Source organism: Ceratina calcarata, unplaced genomic scaffold, assembly GCF_001652005.2.
Source record: "Ceratina calcarata isolate Rehan_Ccalc_2016 unplaced genomic scaffold, ASM165200v1 scaffold178.2, whole genome shotgun sequence".
Classification (NCBI taxonomy): Eukaryota; Metazoa; Arthropoda; class Insecta; order Hymenoptera; family Apidae; genus Ceratina; species Ceratina calcarata.
The window spans coordinates 363732-386174 of record NW_017139212.1 but is presented as its reverse complement, the minus strand read 5'-3'; the positions used below and the strand labels follow the sequence as shown (position 1 = coordinate 386174).

Here is a 22443-nt window from a genome sequence, read left to right as displayed (position 1 = left end):
TTCTTATTTTTCTACTTTTACAATGTGAGATTTACATTAATGTATTTTGTTATTTTTATTTTATACTATGATTTATTATTTTTGAGATTATACGTAACAAGTGCATTTCCTTACATTCAAATTTTCTGTAATTGCATAAAAATTCGCAATCTACGAAGTTAAAAAGTTTTTGAAACAGAAATAAAACATTTCACCTTCAAAGGTAAAATTTCAAAAAATCTAGAAATTGGGTTCTTTGTAATTTTCTACAAAAACACATTTTACCCTGTTTCACCAACTTATGGTTGAAATTTCGAAGAATCTTTATTTATTCAGTACGTAAAGGATAACACGAATGACAAGACAATAAGACTATTCTTAGTTTTGTTTAATAATCCCACGCCAATTATTTATTCATTTCGTATCTGATTCTCAACTTATTTCGTTCTATAATTAAATTTTTCCACATTTTGGTCATAATAGTTCGCGATTGGGTTTCAGTGTTTGTAGAGAAGAACGGAGCAAAATAAAGTACTGCGTATAAATCAGACGAACGAAGAGAAACCCAATCGTACCTACCTACCACAAACAGCGAATTGAGAAAGCGTAAAAACAACTGGGAGAACGCAACTCGACCGGCGATGCCGTTCGCGAACGATCAAGGAGGAGGGTTCGATCAAAAAATGAAACCCGATCGAAGAGCAATCGGGGGTGAACTCAATTTCGCGTGCCGGCGGACATCGCGTACCTCCGTTGCATACGCACGAGAAATATCGAAGGGTAGTAAAAAAAAGTATGCTGCGTATGGGGCTGGAATATCATTACGCGATGATCGCAAACGCTCGCGGATACGGTTCAAGGATTTGCAAAAATTCCATCACCGTTTGTATTTTCACTGGTGATAGCCGTGCCGCATACTCTACCTATCGTTGTTGTTTCGTTGTCCTATATACATATTTTCGCGCGATATACGCAAAGGCTTACGCTGCTCTTTCGATATTATAAAAATGGCTACACAGATTCTCAGTTACCTGCGAAGGAATATTCGCGACACGTGTAAATGGTATGAGGGAACGTGTGCGGATAGTTATGAAAAGGTATGGTAAGAATAGGAACTGGTTTGAGAAAATGTAGGATTACTATAATAAAATAAAAATAATTGTTGCTTAGATATTTCGTATACTTGAAGAACTACATACAATTTGTATTTAATAATTTCTTAGTTCCAAACACTATTTTCCAAAAATTTCTATAATAATTCAAATTTCGCCGATTTCCTGATCGCCCATGTATAACGTCTATCATTTATCGTACATGCTAATCTAATCTCTATCGATTTTTTTATAAATGTAGCACTGATTACGACTACATTAGTGTATTAAAGAAGACGGAAGTCAAACATCAATACGAAGTGATCGAGGAACATCCGGTTAATTATTTTTTAATAGAAACGTTTTTTAATACAACATAAAATCCAATAAATGATTCTCGTCGAATCATCATGACTTTTTTTGTTAATAATCTCGAGGGAGGCACGAATGGATTTGAATAACGATTTCTGTTCTCAGGCATTCGGAGTTGCATGAAAAAAAGAATGATCCCGTGGGATGATGAAGCTATTTTCACAGTTCGTTTCCAGCGGTGGTAAATTTGTTGAGCGTCTATCATGGAAATGCAATTTGAACGTTTCTTCCAATTTTTTCTGTAAAACAGTTAGTTTTTGTTGATATCAATTCTTCGGAAAAACTGCCCTATGTAATTTAAGTAAATCGTGTTATAATAAAAGAATGTCAGTTCGATCTTAAACAAAGTGCAATACAAAAATTATAAATAATTAGCTTTCTTAAATTGGAGACGTATCCCTTAAAGCTGAAGGTACCTTAAGTTAAGGGATTGAGTCGGCGGACCTGTTGCCTATGCGAGGGACCAGAAAATAGGGAAATATTCGTTGCAAAACGGGTCATATACGTGGGTGTCCTTACGAGATGGCGAAGAAAGGTGATGAAGAACAATTACTGAATAATATACCCACGTATCCAATAAATACAAACATGATACGCTCAAGAAGTATAACTGCACCGATAAATTCTAATTAGATGCACATCTGTCGTTCACTATCGAAGATACTATAACAATTTCAATGACAAAGCACAGAATTCACAATAAGGTAAACGTCCCAATTTCTGTTCACAAATCACACTCACTGTCGTATTTTTCTACAATTTTATACGTTGTCTTAAAACTGTAGAAAAATCATTTCTATATTTTGTATCGTCTTACAATTATAGAAAAATGATTTTCATATTTTCTATAATTTTATATGTTGTTTTAATATCACAGAAAAATAAGACAGCAAATGGCAATTGTCACGTGAATAGAAATTAGGGCATTTAGTTTACATTTATAAATAGGGCACAGTAATAATTTACAGAGTTCATATGTTAATAAACACGCATACATTTATATTAATGATACAAATAATGAATGTTTATCCCTTAACCACACTTGCAGACACTTCCACTATCTTAAATACAATAGAAATTACATGAGAATTGAAGTATGAGAATTGAAGTATATGAAGAAGAGAAATGGAAGTATCCACGCACTTTGGCAACTGGAGAGTCGAGTGTGGGAATCGCGCGTATGCGCACGATGCGCAAAGAAAGAGAAACGTACCCCTGCCGGTAGCACCCTTCGCGGGGCGCGAAAGCGAGAAGGAGCGAGATAGCGGAGACGAGGGGGTGTCGACACGCGCGGCCCACGGCAGACGGGCGGCTTACACGCCGTATAAAGGGTGGCGTCGCGATGCCCCGATCGCCATATCTCGCGTAGACAGCAAACCCGCGACGCCCCTCGAGTCTGAGAAAATCTTGTGACTATATCAGTGACAGCCACGTGAAACGCAAACGGTACGGTTACCCAACGTCTCCGGAGACAGCTAACCCTCGTCCCGTCTTCGATACTTCAGCAACAGGTGAGCCGAAATTTGGTACGTGCCTTTCTATTCCTATCGTGTTGCAATCTCTTGCCGAAAAGAACGAATCGAATATGACAAGAAGATATTAGCTATTTAAATATCGTGGTTTATAATATTTCAATTATTGTATCTATAAGTTTGGTATCTAAGAACAGTGACACAGAGTGAATATTTAAATAAATTGTGATAGTGTTGATCGATGTGAAGAATAAGGGTAGAAATTTAGGTAGAAATTTTAATGAGAGAAAATTATAGAATGTAAAGAACAATGAACAAGCACAAAATAAAATGTTATAGAAATTGTATTTTATTCAAAAGAGAGATGAATGTTTCCTCTGCTGTCATTTTTGTTGAAAATTCTATAGTAAGTTGATTTAATAACTTCATACTGTTCCATACAATTAGGATCCGCGGTGAGATAAATCGGACGCGAAGGTATAAAAGAATACAAATACGCGATGTTTCAAACCTCTGAAATATTGCATCTCACGCGATGTTCTTACAACTTTTTGACAGACGCCTTTCAATTTAGTTGACGCACAACGGGTCACGTCAGCGAGCGTCATTTCCTTTTTAAACATTTAGTGCGACATGACAGCTTCTATCGTTTTCATCACGCATGAGATCAAAATTAAAAATACATCGTTAGAGATTAATCACTGAAATCATTAATGTTTCTGTTTGTAATACGAAATGATTAAAGAACTTTTATTATTATGATTATATATTGAAAATCTGTTCAATGTGCTGTATGTGTATTTGAACGTCGTACTTAAAATTCAGTTACCTCGTCTCAAGCAACAGGTGACCGTTTTCCGGGATTCATGAATAAAAAAAATCGTCCCTTCTTCCTCCCGCCATCCGATAATTAGCGTTTATATCGTACTTCGACGAAAATTAATTTCGCGTCGCGAAATATGTTTCACATAAATTCCGCATTAACAGCTGTCCCATGTATTAAAAGCCCTCACGTTTTTGCATTACTGTTCCCTCTCATTTTAAATAACGCGTCAGGCAAATATGATTTATACAAATGGCGCATAAATTGTGACGCATTGTTTGATCGATCTATGCGTTAAAACTCGTGACACTTTTATTGAGTCACCGTTTGTCATGTGAAGGAAAAGTTGTCCGTAGATGGAAGATGAAGCGACGAGAGATACACGAAGACGTATTTACAGGTGAAGTTGAGAGAAACGGGAAAAATGTGTGCAGAATAAAGAACAGTGCTCAGCGTCCAAGTGTTACAAAGTGCGACAAGAACTTTGAAGGAACTGTTCTAAGCAAAAAAGGTTTAACACCTGTGATGTATCACGTGTGACGAGGGCGAACGGCGTCAAAGACAAATCGTCGTCCCTTGGAAACGAGAGAGCTGGTGCTGCATCAGTTCGCAAATATTTGTTATTAAAAAAATAGTATGTTACTCGAAATATTAATTAAAAAAGTCCATTTGTTATCTGTCGCGAATATTGTTTGGTTAGCGGACGCCCAGAGGCGTCGCAAACATTTTTGAGCCGTGAATAAAACTGCAACGAGGGCATTTGTGGGGAAAACATTGTTCACCAAACTGAATCCTGAAGCGTACAGCTATTCTGATAATTATTGCCTCGGTAATTCCAAGAACCGTCGGCGAAAAGTTTATTAATTTAATTTTCCAATGCACGAAGCGTTAAAATAAACGAAGTGAATTAATGAAATTTGTTGGAAATTTAAATACCAACGGAATCAGTAATATTAATCTCAAACAAATTGAATGGGAAGACAGTAAGTAAAACTGGGAGACAAAAAGCCAATTTATTAATGGTATAAGAAATGACATTCATAAAGGAGTTATAGTGAACTGAAATGAGTTTCTAGAATTCTTCTATGAAGCACTTGAAAATTTCATGATAATTCAACAGTTTTTTCATTTCAATCTCACCGTTCCTATAATACATTAAAAATGATTAAGTTACCGCAGTGCAATCTTTTTTATTAACTCGACATATTGGGGAATCTCGTCGTACTGAGGAATTACTAAATGAAGAAGTGGCTTCGTTGAAATCAAAGTGGAAGTCGCCCGGATATTTACAAGCTGCTGACAAGTTTCCCCTTTTTAATTGCTTAAGAGCTAGTAAATCGATTAAGAGCTGTCTACTCTGTTATCTCATTTGAATGAAAACTATTTCACTGTCTTGACAATGTCTTTAGCATTATTAACATAGGGCGGAAAATGACGTCAAGTAATAATACAAATTTCTCATTAAGAAATTGAACCCAAGAATTTAACACGTTTACGTCACGATTCGCTTCAAAGAATAAAATGATAATTTGTCAATCAGCAAAGAATTCTGATTCTTAAAAGAAATTTGAGTGAAATTACACTCGCTTCGGGCTTGGCGAAAGCAGAAGTTCACGGGTCCGTTAAAAATCGATTGAACCTTTCGAGTGACATTTTTTAATTAGCCCGATAAGACGGGAGTTGACGAGAGTTCTGGGCAATATCTCCGCGCTTTTATTCAAGAGCAACGCGCGCGTGGAACTTTCGTTCTGATCGAAGTTGTCCGTCAAAGAAGATGAAGTCGTCGCTTCTTTCCACGAGGCTTCGCCGTCGATCGACGAATAATCGAGAACTCGAGTCGAGCGTGAAACTTCCTCGTTTTCCTTTGTCAAGATACGGCGAGAATATTGGTTGAAACTTTGCTGACACGTGATGGGCAGGCAGAAGAAAAGCCATGAAATGAATTAGAATATCTTACTGAATACTTGCATAATTATTGCACAATCAATTTACACTAATTAACTTTAAATTTACATTAACAGATGATTTATGATGAATAAAAAACTATTCAAGATTTTAGCATTGAAAAGTTGAGAATAAAAGACGAAGTTAAACGTTTGGTTGTTTTTATAATTTGTTTTTGAGCTTGAGACATCCAGAGACATTTTCCGCTTGGACAGACCGGAGGATGGAAAAAACGAGAGAAAACAGAGGGGGTGGCTGAGGCCGGGTTATTAGAACGGCGTTATTAGCAGACCTTTTTCAAGCTTATAGCGCAGCTATTGCTTATTTCGCGCGTACAAAAGCCGAAAGTGGGCTAATCGTCCCGGCGTACCAATAAACCGTGCCATTATACCCCGCGGCCTTTGCGAATCGTTTGACAAGAATCCTCTTACATAACCACTTGTTTTAGCAAGGAATAAATTCGTAACGTTTGGATTTCGTTTCGAGCCATACGACTGAACTTATGTGTTTTTTTTTAAATACTTTCGTTACGTTGACTTGGCACTAGATGCTGAGACTTGCACGTTAAAAATAAGCTATTTTCGATTGATACCATTTTGGTCTATCGTGTAATCCTTCAACCGTGAAATTTGTTGTTCCTACGTGGAACGCCGCCGGTTTTATGAATCCTAACCGTCTTTTCACTACGGTTTAACGATGTGCTTCACGTAACGTGTACGCTAAATTTATTATCAGTACTTTGAACGTAACTTGAACGACTTTTAGCTGTTGCTCCCCTTCCTTTATCATACTTAAACGTAAATAGGATTTTCATTTTGCACCCTCCACTTAACACATTTATATGTAGATGAGGGTTAATACCATATGAATTAGTCAGTGAAAAAAATATGAAGTGTGAATGACTGCAGCTGTAATCTTCACTCCTCGAAGATTGTCCTAATTTGTTAAACATATTTAGTCACGCCCAAAATTGGCGCAGCGGAGTGTCGGAACTGGGGTGGACACGTCGGTCAAGCTAGATTTAATTTCATGCCCGGGGGTGTGTTTTCCCTCTCTCGGAGGTGGGAATATCTGGGAAGTGACGTTAACCTCGTTCCCGGTACACGTACATACGTATCTGTTCGCAAGTTCGTTGAGTAGATCAATGATAGCCGTGATAATGGCTCGCCCGAATCTCTTTCGATTCGAGGAATCGTGACCGCCTGTTTGGCCGAATTAACTGGCAGCCACTCAGTCATCCATCCTCATACAATGAGAGCATCACTTTAAATTATCCAACGAACGACTTTATCTTTAAAATTTCTTTTAAATTTGATATGATACAATTCTATGTACTTGAAAAATTTATTGTATAATAAACATACAAATATATATATTTTATGGAAGAATGTCTTACGAAACTTGAATTGTTTTTCTAAATTGCCCAAAAATGAGTCACGTACAGAAGTCAATAAAAAGAGCTGTGGATAATTGTTCAGTTCTTAGGTTGAGCCAATTTCCTTCAACCCTCTGTTCTTAAGAGGAACCCCTTACATTAACGACGTTTGCCAAAAATACTGAAATAGAGAGGAAAAGCAACGTTGATCATCGGGAGTTCCATCTGAAATCTATGAGAAAGCTTTTCGTTCATTTCGACAACGCGACCTCGCACAATTTCATTAAACGCGGGAAAGGGATGAAAGAAAAGGGTGGAACACGTGGGAGCTGATCAACAGCTAGGGTCGGCGAGCAGCGGCTTAAAATTTCATTAGCGTATCGTCGATGGATTCGCACACGTTAATCTCATTTCCGGTCGCGGAGTGTATCACAGGGGAACGACTTCCTGCCACGAGTACGCCTTGAAACGTTTCCCTTGATCACCAGCTAATCGCCACTCTTCGCTTCGATGATATGATTCCTGGAGAAAATCCGGATTTTATACTTATACTGTATTCGAGTAGCACGCTATGGATAATCTGGGAGAGGTGATCTAACTTTTATTGCCCTGTCGGAGGATGAGGTTTCCATAAGAAGTATGGGCGACAGGATTTGAATATATTGAGAGGCGTTTGGTGATTTTCACCTCAGGTTGCAACCATCTTTACTTAATAAGAAAAACAGTCTGAAAATGTCTAAAGGCAATTGTTCATGTCATGACAATTGAATTCATGATTAAGTTGTACGCTGGGGATATTCAAAAGTAGAAAGGAAAACCCGTATTCTGTATAAATTGCAATAAATAATGCCTTATCGTTATCAGCAGACAGCGGATTTTATGAATTTATAAGAATATTGAATATGCCAAAAATATATGACAAAACTTGCATCTGAATTTATTTTTTTTTATTTTTTTGGGTAATAATACAATAAGTTCTGATTGCATGTATACATGAAATTCAATTTTCTGGCGCGATAATATGAAACTTAATAGTTTAGAATTGATTCCGAAGTGAAATATCCGGTGACTGACGTCCTGAAATTTTTCCAACTGATATAGTAGTATAGTTGAATTAACCTCGTCACCGCGACTCAGTGCATACGCGTGTCTCGTATAATTCTTTCGCTATCGATCCGCGTACATTTGCTTGCATACGCCTGCACACCATTATACATCAATCCACATCCGATTACCGGTGAAAATTAACAGAGCGTCCATTCCATTTGGCACACGAAAATTAAGATAGAAAAGCAATTGCGGCTTCCAAATTTCTAATTCAAATCGAAACGTACCACTGAGTTAATAAAGAATTTAGTAGAAATTAGGTAAATACATATAAAAGTAGTTTTTGATGCGATTTTAAGATCACTGCCAAAGTATATAAGCAAAATATACAAATCTAGGAAGACGGATGCGAAATTACGTTTGCACCGTCTGGAAGATTTTCATTTAACGCACGGTCGCTCCATTTTAGCTCTAGCTCATAATCTTAAGACTCGAGGGGTAAGCAAGACTTTCGAAAGTCGTTTAAGTATTTTTCAAGGATTAAAGAATTCCGGGCTTGGAAGGGAAGACTAAATCTTCCAACTTGTTTTCAGAAAAACTGCCGGCTCCTTGTAGTGCAGCACCCTTAACCGCGACACGATATTAATTATATGTCCCATAATTAAACTGGGGTATAAAATATGTTTCCCTCTCTCATATATGGATAGATTACAAATTATATAAATAATTTGTAAATGAAATATAAATGTATGATTAATATGGTTGTAATGAATACACATAAGATAATAATTATTATGATTATAATAAATAAATGAAATTGTAAAACATTGATACGTAGCGGACACGTGGAGTTGGCCGATTCAAAGCAGGCAAATGCGAAATAATCGATACCGACCACGATACGTGACACGTGATTGATGGTCCCAAAACGTGCCAGATAACGCACGATCTTTCCACTAGTTTTTCCGCGCTCCCTTTTCAGTCATCTTACCAGTTCGGCAACCCCGAATTCGTCGCATTCTTATCGAGAATGTATACAGCGAATTTTGATAAACCGAGGGGTTCGAGATCTGCAATTTTATAGAAAGTTTTTGCTCGCTCCTCGCTACCGTCTCTCCTTCTCACGATGTATCTTCATCAAGGCGGACTGGTATTGGCTGAGAAATAAAAATACTAGTTAGTATAATTATTTTCTTTTTACTGTTATATAAAGAGAATTAAATTTAGAATCTTCTTTATTACAATTATGTTCCTCATTTCCTATTATCGTGCAAGTTTTCGAAATCCCGTTATCAGACTGTGGCCTTTTATTCAAAATAAATATTCATTTATGTGTTTAATATTCAGAAGAATTTTATATATTTACAATTTCTGCCAATTAAATTTTCTTATATATTCGCAGCCGTTTTTATTTAATATATGTTGCTATTAAATTCTCCAGGCGAAGATGGTTACTGTAATTTTCACGGAATTCAATAGAATGTCGTATTGAAACCTGAGATGTACACGTCGAGGGCCATCGAACCTGAGCACGGTTAATCCGATAGGCATTAGGAATCTGCGGTCGCTCTCGAAAGCTGCGATTAAGCTTCGCGTGGAAAACTGAAACTGGGAATGCACGGCTGCTTGTTCAATAATCGACGTGAACATTCCACGATTGCGGTCAATCTTGCGACTCATTAATTTGTTTTCCGTATTTTCATCGTTTAAAAAAGTGTAGGCGACGCATTTATGATCGATCAGAGATGAGCTTTATCTTTTTTATATTTCATCGATTCGGTTTTTGGGAATATTTTCGCGAGAATAGTTTCCGGGACGTTTCGTTCCCGCGATGCCGGAAGAAATTAAATCGGTCTCGGTTTAAAGTGGCAATTTCGAGTCAAGCGGAAGGCCGAGATACGCGTTCCCAGGAGCTCATCTCGTTTAATTTGCTGGATTTACAATCGTTCGCAACTCTCGAGAGTAACGTTTCCTCGGATCCTTTGAATAAATCACGATCGTTTAACGCACGTGTTCATCGTACAAAAAAAAAACACGGAAAACCGAGCTAATAGTCTCGGGATATAGCAGAATTAATTGGTCTTCATTTATGTTATGGTCTTTTATGGAATTTAGTAAAAAAGCAGGAATATAATGAACATATATATAAAGGTGTATAATGTAATGATATAATTAATTCATTTGAATTCGGTATTATTGTATAAGAGTGTTCACTTAACTACTAACACGTGTGTCTCTATCAAGGTATCGCACAAAAGTAAGAACCAGGCGGTCCTCGCGGTATACATAACTGCTATTATCAGTGCTCTATCGCTGAACTGCTAATAGCGGCTAATACAAACAGATCCGTGCGAAGAGTTTTCTAATCTATAGCTTTACTTCAACCATTTACAATGAAACAGGTACAGACCAGTATGTATCTGTTGCAAGATTATTCGTAATTTTAAAAATTAGGCTCTTTATTTCAATTATAAATATAACTTTTAATGTACGTGTTTACTTTACAAAAGAAGACAAGAAACTTATCTAACAGTACATGCATGTAGCAGAATTAATTAGCACCCATTTACAATGAAACAGATGCAGACCATTGTGTATTTGTTTTGCAAGATTATTCTCTAAATTAAACTGTTAATTTTTATAATCCAAAGAGAGTAAAATTATCTTCATATTCTGTGCTCTCAATTTCAGGTTGAGCTTATTTCAGCAATTAGTCAAAGAACTTCATGATGAAGAGCAGAACTGGTCTGCTGACGTCCAGCATGGCACTTCTTTGTGTCGTGAGTATAGTAAAGTCAACGGCTGCTGTGGAAGAAACTCCATCGTCATCAGTCAATCTTCAACACTATAATTCAGTGTTGATGGGACTTGATGATCCTGTACCCGAGAAGAAAGCATACACCTACGTTTCCGAATACAAGAGGCTACCGGTATATAATTTTGGCATTGGCAAGCGTTTCTACGACGGTGGCGATAACAAAGTAAGCGCATCAATTAGTCTGCCGTATCAATATATTTTTAATTTTTTCTTTTTAGAATACTTAGTTTCCTAGATAATATGTAAAAAATAGCTGTTTGTGAGAAGTATTCAAAAAGATAATGAATTTCTGAGTTTTTAATTTTATATGTTGTACAAAGTTTCATCAACATTGGCTAAAGCATTGAAATGTGGGAAAATTTTCAATTTTTTTTTAGTTATTTAATTTCCTCGTCGGCCTTCAATTTCTAATCATTTGTACCTCATATGAACGTTAACCGATATCGATGAAAGTTTGCACAAGCATAGAACCTACCTAGATCTATAATAAGCATGTTTTTGACATTATGACAATAAAAGTCGTGAAGACTGTCGTACTATCACGATAATGGACTCGCACGATAGACATGGCTGGGAGAATCAGTGCAGTTACCGTTGCGTGAAAACGTACTATACTTAAACTAAAAATTGAATGCTAATTCCAGAGAGGACGTGAGTACTCCTTCGGCTTGGGGAAACGGACCAGACAGTACAACTTCGGTCTGGGCAAACGTAGCGACAACGCCGACTACCCAGTCTTGCTGAACTTTGATTATCCAGCCGACGTCCCGCTGCAGGAGAATGATTTCTTCGAGGAGAAACGCGACAGACAGCCGTACAGCTTCGGCCTGGGTAAAAGAGCGGTGCATTACAGCTCCGGACAGTCGGGGAAGAGAGTGAGCGACCTCAGCCAGAGATACCACTTCGGCCTCGGAAAGAGGATGCTGGACGAAGAAGAGGACTCGCTGCAATAGGGTCCCTCACGGATGAGGGAACCATTATCAACTAAAAACCGTTCCCACGTCGTCGACGTAAACCATTAAAGTAGCTCCACTTCGATGTCGCTCAGTTTTATTGTCAGGCGAGAAGTATATCGATTACACAACAATCAGGACACGTTTCTCGAGTTTCGACGCCTCTCCAACGAGTTCCTCGTCTTTCTTCTGCTTCCCGCGCGTCGGACCTCGATCGTTTTCTTGTTTCCCTTCTGGGATTCGAAGGGATGCTGGTATTTAGTTGATATCGTTGGTGATGGTCCTCCTTGATTCGTAGTGTAAACAAGTAGTATCGAGCTGGGTAAATTAATTTACGGACGTTTCCGCGTCCTCTTTTAATTTGTAACGATCGAATAAAACGATTAAATGTACGATTGATGGGTATTATCATTTTTATCTTTTTGTAATAAAAATAACATAGACTATTGCCTCGTGAACTTCAATAAAGTATTTGTAGACCTTGTCAAGTGTTCCTTCATTCAATAAACGATTGTTTCCAATGTTTGAGCAAAAGGAAAGACTGACGTTCACGTTTCACTTTGCAATTGAATTTGCCCAGCTCTGCGCCCTCCCCTCAATTTGCAGCCGTGTATAAAAGAAAAAAGTGCACCGAAACAACGTCTTTGATCTGACAATTATTCGAAAAGCAAATAAGATCGTATCACTGTAACATTTTTCTAGAATTAATTTTAAGCGAACCTTGTTTCGATTTCTGTTCAAGTATTTATCAAATAAATGTTCTTCAAAAAGTAGTGGATGATAAATTACGTGAGAACCTCATTCACATGTACCCTCCAATTTTCGTAAAAATTTGACAGTAGGAACTATGAGAACGTTTTTATAAATCAATTTATACGTTCGTGTTGGCCACGTATTATATCGATAAATAAATCATATGTGGAGCAGCATGATTCTGACACGCCCCCATACAAGTTCGATTAGCCCGTCGCAGTTACCAACAGTTTGGCCGAACGATCGTTCGTTCCTAATCCGAACAATCAAATGCAATATTTTAATTGCAAATTTTATGGTGACTCTCGGTTAATTAACAAAATCGTACAATTTTGAAATATTGAAGTGACCATGGGAAGTGAACACAACGTTTGGATCCTTTGGCTTTTTTTATTAATGGTGAAACTGTCGTTCGGTTTGGAGAAACATTGGCTACCAAATTTGGAATGGGAAACCGCGGAAAATTGGGTAGAAAAACGGATACCAGAACTGGACAGTTACGTCAGATTTCCTTTAGATATGAGACACGCTGTGGGAATTGGCAGCTCTCAGGGTCTACGATTGTCCGGGATAGATTTACCTAGGTCTGGATATCTGGTTTTGTCGAAAAATGGAAGAATAGAGGTAAGCAATACACGTGATTAATTAATAAAAATTCTATATTTAAGTCTAATTGAATCATTCAAATAGATTTACCTAGGTCTGGATATCTGGTTTTGTCGAAAAATGGAAGAATAGAGGTAAGCAATACACGTGATTAATTAATAAAAATTCTATGTTTAAATCTAATTGAATCATTCAGCTCTGTACATAGGATTCATTTAAGCATATAAATTTATTCTATCATCAATTTAATTTTATGATAAATATTTTTATAACATAATTTGAAAAATATTTTGGAAAAAGAGTAACGAATGCATGTGTCTTGTTTATATTTACAGCGAAAAATATTCTGTTATGGAAAAAGTAGGATATGAAATGTAATGTCGTTTAGCTCGTTTGCTTGAAGGAAATCGATTTTTAATTCCCTAGCATAGGAAATATTAACGCGTCACTGGGATTTGCAACAGGAGACAGATTAGTTCAGAGATTGTATCGAGCCTTCCTCGTTCGACGTCTAATAGCCCGCGATATCAGAAACTGGACATAAATCTAGTTCTCCTGTTCTTGAAAGCAAGTTTAATAAGGAATAGCGCAAGCTCGGCAGAAATGAAAGTGCCATACTTTATCAATCGCGTCGATAAATTTAATACCATGCATCGGGCGCGGATTCTTCCAACAATTTCGAATTAATTATTTTCCTAAATAAAATTATCAACAAATATTCAAGACAATTTTATTATCACAGTTGAACAAACCAGGCAATCGGTGAAAAAGCTTATGAATGATTAAGACAATAAATTCATCTGGCGTAGACTCTTGCAATTAATTATTCAACTAAATGAAATTACCAAGAAGTGTACAAGGCGATTTTGTCATCACAGTTTAGCGAACCAGGCAGTTCGAGGAAAACTAGTGAATGGTTAAGATCAGGCCACTTGTTTTGGGCCGACCCTCAAAATTGGGGTGGAAGCTCGGAAGCAGCACCTCACTTCGAGCAAGTTCCTTGTAGGGAGGACGATATCGTCCTACCAGAGACATCGCGAACATTTAACGTTCTAATGCCGATGAAGAATACCGAGGTCAGATCGGTGAGAACGTCTGACGAGAAGCGTCCTTTCAGCCAGTGGCAATGGTCTGATATGGCAGCCAGAAGAGAGTTCGAAGGACGATTCTTTAGCGTACAGTATGTTTAAAAATTAAAAATCTATCGATAGACTTATTTTTATGCAAAGTAAAATGTTTATAGTTTACTTCATAAATAGTTTACTTCATAATTTTAATATTTTTATTCAAGACAATCATTTTTTGTACCTAGTGCGACTTTGCAAATGCAATTCGGAGGTCAAATACTATTCATAGTTGATATTTTAATTTTTATTCATAGTAAATGAGTCAATTTCTCCACGAAACAATTCTTCTTCATTGGCTTTTTTTTCTATCATTATAAATGGGCATTGTAATATGTGATCATAAGCCAGTGAGTAAAAATTGACCTGAACAGAAATTAGGACATTTACTACATTATTCCATGGTTTTCGTCAAATCTGCAGCTACACCGACTACAGTTGCACCTCCTGTCCTTGCCAGGACGACCCGGACGGATATTATCTAGAGGAAATTTGCGCCATCGAAAGGCCAAAGTGTGGATTCACACCATGCGAGTTCCCTCTAAAGGTTGGTAGAGAAGATGAGCTTGTCAAAATTTTATTTTTAAAAAGAAACATAATCGGAGAAATCTCTGTTTAGGTAGAAGGTCATTGCTGTCGATATTGCGGAGGTCGCGTGTCGTTAACGTCCGAAGCGCTCGTGCCGGTGGTACGCGCTGCAGTTGATGAAGCTTTAGAAAGACACGCGGAAAAGCTCGCTTGGCACGTTAGATACACCTGGAAAGTGGGGGTGGAGATTCTGATAAAGGAAAAGGGCGATTATTCAGAGGTCGATATCATCAAAGCGACAGAGGACGTCAAAGAAACCTTGCTAAGTAAAATCCGTATATCATCCCTTATTCTGCTTTTCCAATCTTCTTTAAAAATTGTCATTCTTATCCCATTATCTTCTACTTTTACATATTATCATCGTTGATACGTTTCTCATCAAAATTTTATTAGTAAGACAGTATTTGTATTTATTATTTTAAGAATTTCTCATATTGAGAATGTTCATTGCACTATTTCACTCGCTCGAATAGAACAAAGAGAGAACGTGAACAATATGCGAGCGTGCAATATTGAAAGGAAACATTTTCCTTTTCAATAAACTGTGGAAAAGCATTGATCAATTGCCATTGAAAGTATTTCATTTCATCTCAGCTTCTTTCTTCTCGTTTATTCGGAGACGTTTCGTTGGGACGAAAGTATTATTACAGCAATTTTTATGTTTTAATTAGGTATGAAAATCGACGTTGTGGCTACGGAAACTGCAGGGGCAGCTATGCGAGATCATCGTTTAGCTGTGGCACTTATCCCGCTCATCGGAACGCCGTTCGTCGTCCTCTTCCTTTTCTTCCTCGGTTTCCTCTACTTCAGCTACTCTTACAGGCAGTAAGTGTATCAAATATGAAAATTTTTTTATGTTTTATACTTTGATTTATAATAGAGTAAGAACGGTCTAAACAGAGACGGAAGATAATGATTCTCTGTGTTTTTAATCTCACAGTGAAAACGCACATCAGGCTTATCCCGTTTTTGTCTCATTGTCAGAAATCCGATATTAATTTTTTTTCGAATTCATGATTGCTTTCATTTATAAGGCTTTGTACGAAATCCTGGAATTACCATTTGAGAAGAAAAGAGTAGCGGAATTAATAATTCGCCAAGAATAGCTGAAACCTGAAACGGAAACGAGTTGCAGCTGCTCGATCGAAAGAAACGACAGCCAAGCTTTTTCCGTAAACCCCTTTGACCTTTGTATGAAACATACAGAAGTGGCTACTACGCCTTCTACCAAACTGGAATTCTGCAAAATTTACTTTCCATTTCAGAATGTTTTTGACCTACGAGAGACACCCGCTGTTACACAATTTAATGTTCTTTCAATTTCATTAATTGTGTTAATTCTTATATTTTTATTATCATTTTTCAATTAAAGAACAGTAGAATTAAAATATCGAATGACAGTAGTCATATCATAATAAAAATGGTTAGATTATAAATCGTAAAGAAAAGGCAGAAAACTTTCGTTCTTTTTTCAATTTAATTAAATGCACGATTATGGAAGGTTTATTATAATTTTTAATCGAGGAACAGGAAGATTAAAATATCCAACAATATTAATCATATCACAAGTTGATGAAAGTCTGAAATTATATAGAAAGGGCTTAAGGGAGAAGGGAAATAAAGTAGGGAATGTTTCAATTTGCGAAATAATGACGGCAATAGCCTAGTAACCGAGAAACTCGGCCCCGTTCACCATTTACGGCTCTACACTTAGCAATATCTTGCCACCGTTTCCCAACGAGCCTCGTACCGTTTAATTAGACCGGTTCGAACGGGTTGCTATTCTCACTTGAGAAACTGACGTCATAGTTTCAAATTTACCAAAGGGGAATTATAAATAGGCAGCGGATTTTATGCATTTGTAAGAAAATATACCAAAAATATAAACGCTACGTGCGAAATTATATATGAAACTGTTAAACGTAGCAAAAGTTGCACTTGTATTACAATACTTAAATGATAAAATGAAGGTTTACCTACAATACATTTTTTAAACTGATATCATAAATGTTTTATTTTGCATAAAAGTCGGCAGTCTAATTATAAACCTACAGAAAGGAAATGATATCTTATCGAAGTTTTTATTCATTTTAATTGCACATTAAGACAGGCTAATGCTTCACTAAACGGTTTTGAATAACAAATGGAACTTATTTTTTAGCATTGCGTCAGGTTGCGCGGAAGTCTTTTCATCGATCAGGGACGGGGTTCGTGTGGAGAAAATGCAAAGTGGAAAGCCGTTTGGCTTCGCTCTCTTTGAGAACATCTCGGAAGGCAATGTTCAAATTGCGAATGTCGCTGGTGCCAGTGAACCCAAAGAGAACGAGGAAAAGGCGGATGAGGAGGATTCGTCTTCCGGTGGGAGATTCGAAAACCCTTTGTACAGGTCGAAGAGAAAGCTTAGAGAAGAGGGAGAGATTCTGACATTGGAAGCTCCACTAAGGCTGGCAACCCTGCGCGATAAGGTTGAAGCTCAAGTTGAAGAAATAGACATTGATATCGACCAGTGAAATATATTTTCTCTTAAAAATACGATGTAATCAGAAAATATATCGAACCCACAGCCGATTGATTTTTAATTAAAAAAATTCTGGCCTTCACTCAATTCCTAATGAAAATTTACAATTAAGATTTGCTTTTTATATTACACTCTTAACTACAAAATTATTATTTTATGCCATGAACTTGGATTTCAACTGTCAAGGTTCGTCTTACGGTGGGAGATTTGAAAACCTTTGTACAAATCGAAAAGAAAATATAGAGAGGAGGGAGAGATTCTGACATTGGAAGCTCCACTGAGCTTGGCAATTTTGCATGATAAAATTGAATAAATGAATATCAATCAGTAGACTGCAAAATTTTCTGTTAAATGATTCAAGTCATAAGATATAGTCCACAGTCGATTGATTTATAATTTGAAAAATTCTCGATTGCATTCGGCTCTTAAATTATGCAACTCAAATCTTATTCTTTGACATTGCGATACTACAAAAATAATTTAATGCCACGATCATAAATTCCAAAACATTAATTAGAGGGGAACACTGTCAACAGATAACGGAACATGAAGAAAGCATAACTCACGTAACGGAACGTTAAGTCACATGTGTTTATTCCTTGTCATACAACGTTCGATCACGTGGCAAATTCACGTGTCATCGCGTAGTAAAGTCACTTGCTCGCCGGTATCATCCCGATAGGATAATTCGTCGCACAGTTAAACACAAAAACACGTAACGTATGTAATATTCGACACACACACACACATCTACACTCTGCGGATAAATATGTATATGCATGCGCGGTACCGTTTAATGCAGAGCACAGGAACGCAGAGAATGATTTTTATGAACGATGATCCAGTTTTGTGAAAAAAAAAATATAGTTCACCTGAATATATGATGATAGTGAATATTTTCTCTCATTGGTGTATAATGCGTTTGGAGCGTGTACATTTCTTTTAATGTATACATATATTATCTGTTTATATAGAAATATCTTATATGTATATATATATATATTTATATTTATGTGTATATATAACCATTTATATAAAGCTTCGTTTATAGAATATATTAAATTATCTTTCTTTATATATTTTTTTATTCTCGGTAAAACTGCGTTTAATTGGCATTTTGTACACGACATTAATCATTTTCTACATAACAGGATTGTTGTTTAAAAATCGAAGAGCTCTTCGCGCGAATTTCTGGATGGACTTCAAACTCCGTAAACATTTGTCATTCTCAAAATTCTGACTTTACGTACTGGAAATTCGCAAGAAGATCCGCGATCGTGAAGGAATGGGAGCCACGCCGTTAAATTCGTACTGGTCCCTGTGATTAATCTATCTAAAACTATCTCCGTTTTTTTAACATTTATTAACTTAGCACGTTTAATTCCACGTCCGATGCCTGTTTCAAAGAAAGATATAAATTTTGCCTTACAGGATGTTCCATTTCTATTATAGAAACTCGAACGAAAGTATAATTGTAAAAGTTTCCATGGTACAAACACAGCTTTTACCCTATAGCCTGTTTGTTGTTGTTTCAACCTGTTCACAGAAGACGAGATGCCTCATCGCAAACTTTCTATTATAAAAACTTGAACGAAAGTATAATTATAATTAAATTTAATCCGTGAAAGTTTTCCATATTTTAAACACAACTTTTACTGTTTGTTATTGTTCAAAGCGATTCAGTGAAGTCCGTATAAAAATAGAAACTCCCAGACGGCGAAGTTTCGTCTTCTGATCTTTGAGCTTTAAATAGCCAAGTAAAACATACAGAAACCACTACATCATTTCCCAAAATTTTTCAACCGATCCTCCTATCGTTTCTTTTGGAAACGAAACGCTTTCACTCGTATCTTCGATCACTAAGACTGTATTCGACGTGTTACATGATTATAAAATTTCATTAAAAAGTAGCATGAATTGTTTCATTAAGGCGAATGATTTTGTTTAAAGAGAATTAACGTGGTGAATATAATTCCGTTAATGCAGTGAATGGTTCGAGATGAATATTTCTTGAATCACATCCGTCGATTCTTTTAACTTCAACTTGCAGAATTATTAGACTGCGGATTTTTGTGCAAAACAAATACAACAGATTACGGATTTCTTTTGCAAAAACACTAATAAACATATTGTATGTTTTTGTATATTCAATGCATTTGGTATATTTCTTGATAAAATAAAATTCTTCTATAAATTGCATACAATTCGCAGTCTAACGATCCTAATTATCACCGATGTTATTTGTACCTATCAAAGTCGTCGACATTGCACACGTTCTTCCCTCAAGCTACGAGCGAACCCGAAAACGTGTGGGTGCTCGTGAAACGAATCTATAATTTCGCTTAAACTAAGAATTAAAATTTCTAAACACGTGTATATAATATATATATATATAGAATATTTTTCGCACACGATTATCGGATTCTGAATAAAACATCTCCACTTAATTAACTATGGATCTCTACTCGCTATCCGTTGCTAATCATTCGTTTGTATAATTAACGCGATAGACAATCGTCGAATTGTACGTCGTTTTACTAATTTAAGCTATCATTCGTTTTTCTTACTCTCTTGGACGAAAATCGAAGTATGACCTTCGGACATAGATAAATAAGACTGTACTCTTAAATACATTCTCTCTATTTCTATTCTTGAACACCATGATTGACACTTTCCATACTTGGTAAAATATTTCAATTGAAACAGCTATTCTGATCCTATCAAAACTCACGTTAATCTATCTTTGAAAAATGAAAGATAAAATTCGATGTTGCTTCATCTTTGTTCCGTTTATAATACATATATTGTATAATAATATCAAACAACGTTACGAATCAGGGCTTTGCGATTAATATGTCTTCGATGTTCAACCGAGAATCGATCATTCTCGTTTCAATTTTATCACCTACGTAAATTAGGCACTATTATTCATAATAGCCGTCTATCGTTTTCGATTATATTAAAGAAACACGTTGAGTGGAAAAGGAAAGGTCGAGGAAGCATCGAAATTAACGAATCAAGGCACTCCCGGCTGGATTAACCCCTCTCTCTCCGATTTTCGTCGAACGGAAATTAGGAAGACGCGATCAAGAAGGAATATTCTTTTAAATTACGTTCGCACGATACTTACTCGATCCGCTTGCACGAGGAAGACTTTACGGGAATGTAAAGGAATTGCACTGTTCCCTGGAAAATAGCCGGCAGGCTACATCGATCCTTCGTCTCGTTTGATAATTCAATCCCCATCGGATTACCCTTTCACATGGTAAGGAATAAAATGAATTTTAAATTGCACTATTCTAAAATGTCTGTTAATCCTCCTACGCTGTGAAAGAGTCAATGACGCGAAGAAATATCGCCGTTTCTTTCGAGTGGCTATAAATTATTATCAGAGTCAAGAAAAACTGCAAGACAAAAAGCACTCGTAATTCGACGATCAGGAACACGTCTGGCCTCGAATCGAGAGACCCAATCGACCACCTGTCTTCAGGGTGAAAAGTCTTCAAGGTATCACCCTTTGGATGACGGCAGCTGCGTGTTTCGCTTTGCACACGGCTTTGGAAATTCACTCTACGAGCCTTGAAGCTGGAGAAGCGCCTGGAGACGTTGGAGTTCTTTCAACAGCTCGCGATTCGTGTCCTCGAGGGCTGTTAGCCTGTCCCTGTAGGAAGAATTCTCGTTGGTGAGCATAGTGACGCGTCGCTCTAACCCGTCCATGTACTCTTTCTTCTTCCGCCGAGACTCCTGGGCCGATATCTGAAACACGAAGCAGGCGGTTGCGTTGTATGTGTCGTGTTTCGATACTTTCGATCACTCCGAGCGTTGATTGTGTTATCGATTTAGTATTGCGTGCAGGCAGAGTCGCTCGGCGAAAAAGAGGGACTAAAAATATTGCAGTGGAAAAAGTTTGAGAACCTAAGCTATTTCAAGCTTATAACTCTTTTATTCAAACGTTTATATAACAAAAAGAACTGATGAATATTTTAAGTCGGAATGTTCATTATCGCGCCTTATACGTACGGCGTAATGTGTTTTGATACTTCCGTGTACATACATACGTATTATCTGTGTGTTTTCTTTCGAACGATGATTCATATATGGGGCGAACATAAATGGCAAAGAAAAGAGCAAAGAGCGTTTGCTTTTGTATTATTGTAGTCACACTCGAGGTGAAAGAGCATCGTGACATAATATACTATTAAAGTATTTGGATATATTGGTATATGGATGAATAATACTATTAAAGTAAAAGGAATTTTACACTTGCCTTATTTTTTATTTTCCTGCGGACTTTCTTCAAGGATTTTTCCTCCTGCTTCGTCAATGGAAGTTTCGTGGGCACGGGGTATCCCTCCGCAATCAGTGTCCTCTTTTCTTCCTCCGTCAACGTCAACACTCCCGTCGAGCCTTTCTACAAAATGAATTTTACTCGCGGTCAATAATCCTTTTCCTTCGAGGCACGCCCCGGCGGAAAGTGTATTATCATAATTGATAAGACTTTCCTTTCTACTCACCGGTTGACAGGAGATCAAGGGCGTGTGTATCGGCTGTCTGGTGGTGTGGGTGTTGTTCGTGACGTAAAGCCTGGGCGTAAGCAAACCCCTGAGATTCTGTACGTGCGCGGAGCTCTGGGAATCTCGGCGTTCCGGCGAGCAGGAAGCGGAAGCGGTGCCCTCGCTGTCAGAACTCGCGCTACTCGGCGGCGTCGGCGGAAGACCCTGTCTGGACGCGCGTAGATCCGTCTGTTTCTCGTCCACCGCCTCCCCGTTGTACTCTTCCACCTCCATATTCTGTCACAAGCAAATCACAACATCATTTTCAATTTCGTCCCATAAAAAGTAAATTTGCATGTACTCTTATGGTAATCAGCAGTAACCCAAACTTTCTGGTATTTGGCGTGCATGCGCGAAATTGGAAGAAACAACTGACTTGAGGAAATATAAGCCTAAAAAGTCTGGAATTTTTGACGTTTTTTAGAAT

General features: G+C 37.2%; 3 protein-coding genes across 5 annotated transcripts in view; 2 read left to right on the top strand and 1 right to left on the bottom strand.

The window, feature by feature from the left end:
• Positions 1 to 2767: 2767 nt before the first annotated feature.
• On the top strand, positions 2768 to 12659 carry Apime-ASTA (allatostatin A). Of its 2 annotated transcripts, none has more exons than XM_018037679.2 (3): positions 2768 to 2953; positions 10795 to 11084; positions 11566 to 12659. In XM_018037679.2, the coding sequence occupies exons 2-3, from the start codon at positions 10830 to 10832 to the stop codon at positions 11872 to 11874; spliced, it is 564 nt and encodes a 187-aa protein (XP_017893168.1). In that variant the 5' UTR covers positions 2768 to 2953; positions 10795 to 10829; the 3' UTR covers positions 11875 to 12659. The 2 variants fall into 2 exon arrangements, with proteins under 2 accessions (XP_017893168.1, XP_017893167.1); XM_018037678.2 differs by having other exon boundaries at positions 2768 to 2968.
• A 271-nt stretch (positions 12660 to 12930) lies between these two features.
• On the top strand, positions 12931 to 17726 carry LOC108632836 (uncharacterized). Its single transcript, XM_018037663.2, has 6 exons — positions 12931 to 13251; positions 14112 to 14413; positions 14781 to 14904; positions 14977 to 15211; positions 15617 to 15770; positions 17107 to 17726. The coding sequence occupies exons 1-6, from the start codon at positions 12979 to 12981 to the stop codon at positions 17453 to 17455; spliced, it is 1437 nt and encodes a 478-aa protein (XP_017893152.1). The 5' UTR covers positions 12931 to 12978; the 3' UTR covers positions 17456 to 17726.
• Positions 17727 to 18476: 750 nt separating this feature from the next.
• The window catches only part of CrebA (Cyclic-AMP response element binding protein A), a 30129-nt gene continuing 26162 nt past the window's right edge, over positions 18477 to 22443 (bottom strand). For both annotated transcript variants that reach the window (XM_026810791.1, XM_018037817.2), the window contains 3 exons: positions 21978 to 22253; positions 21731 to 21874; positions 18477 to 21219 (listed from right to left, as the gene is read on the bottom strand). In XM_026810791.1, the coding sequence (XP_026666592.1) occupies positions 21034 to 21219; positions 21731 to 21874; positions 21978 to 22253 (606 nt within the window). In that variant the 3' untranslated portion in view covers positions 18477 to 21033. The remainder of the gene's footprint in view (positions 21220 to 21730; positions 21875 to 21977; positions 22254 to 22443) is intronic.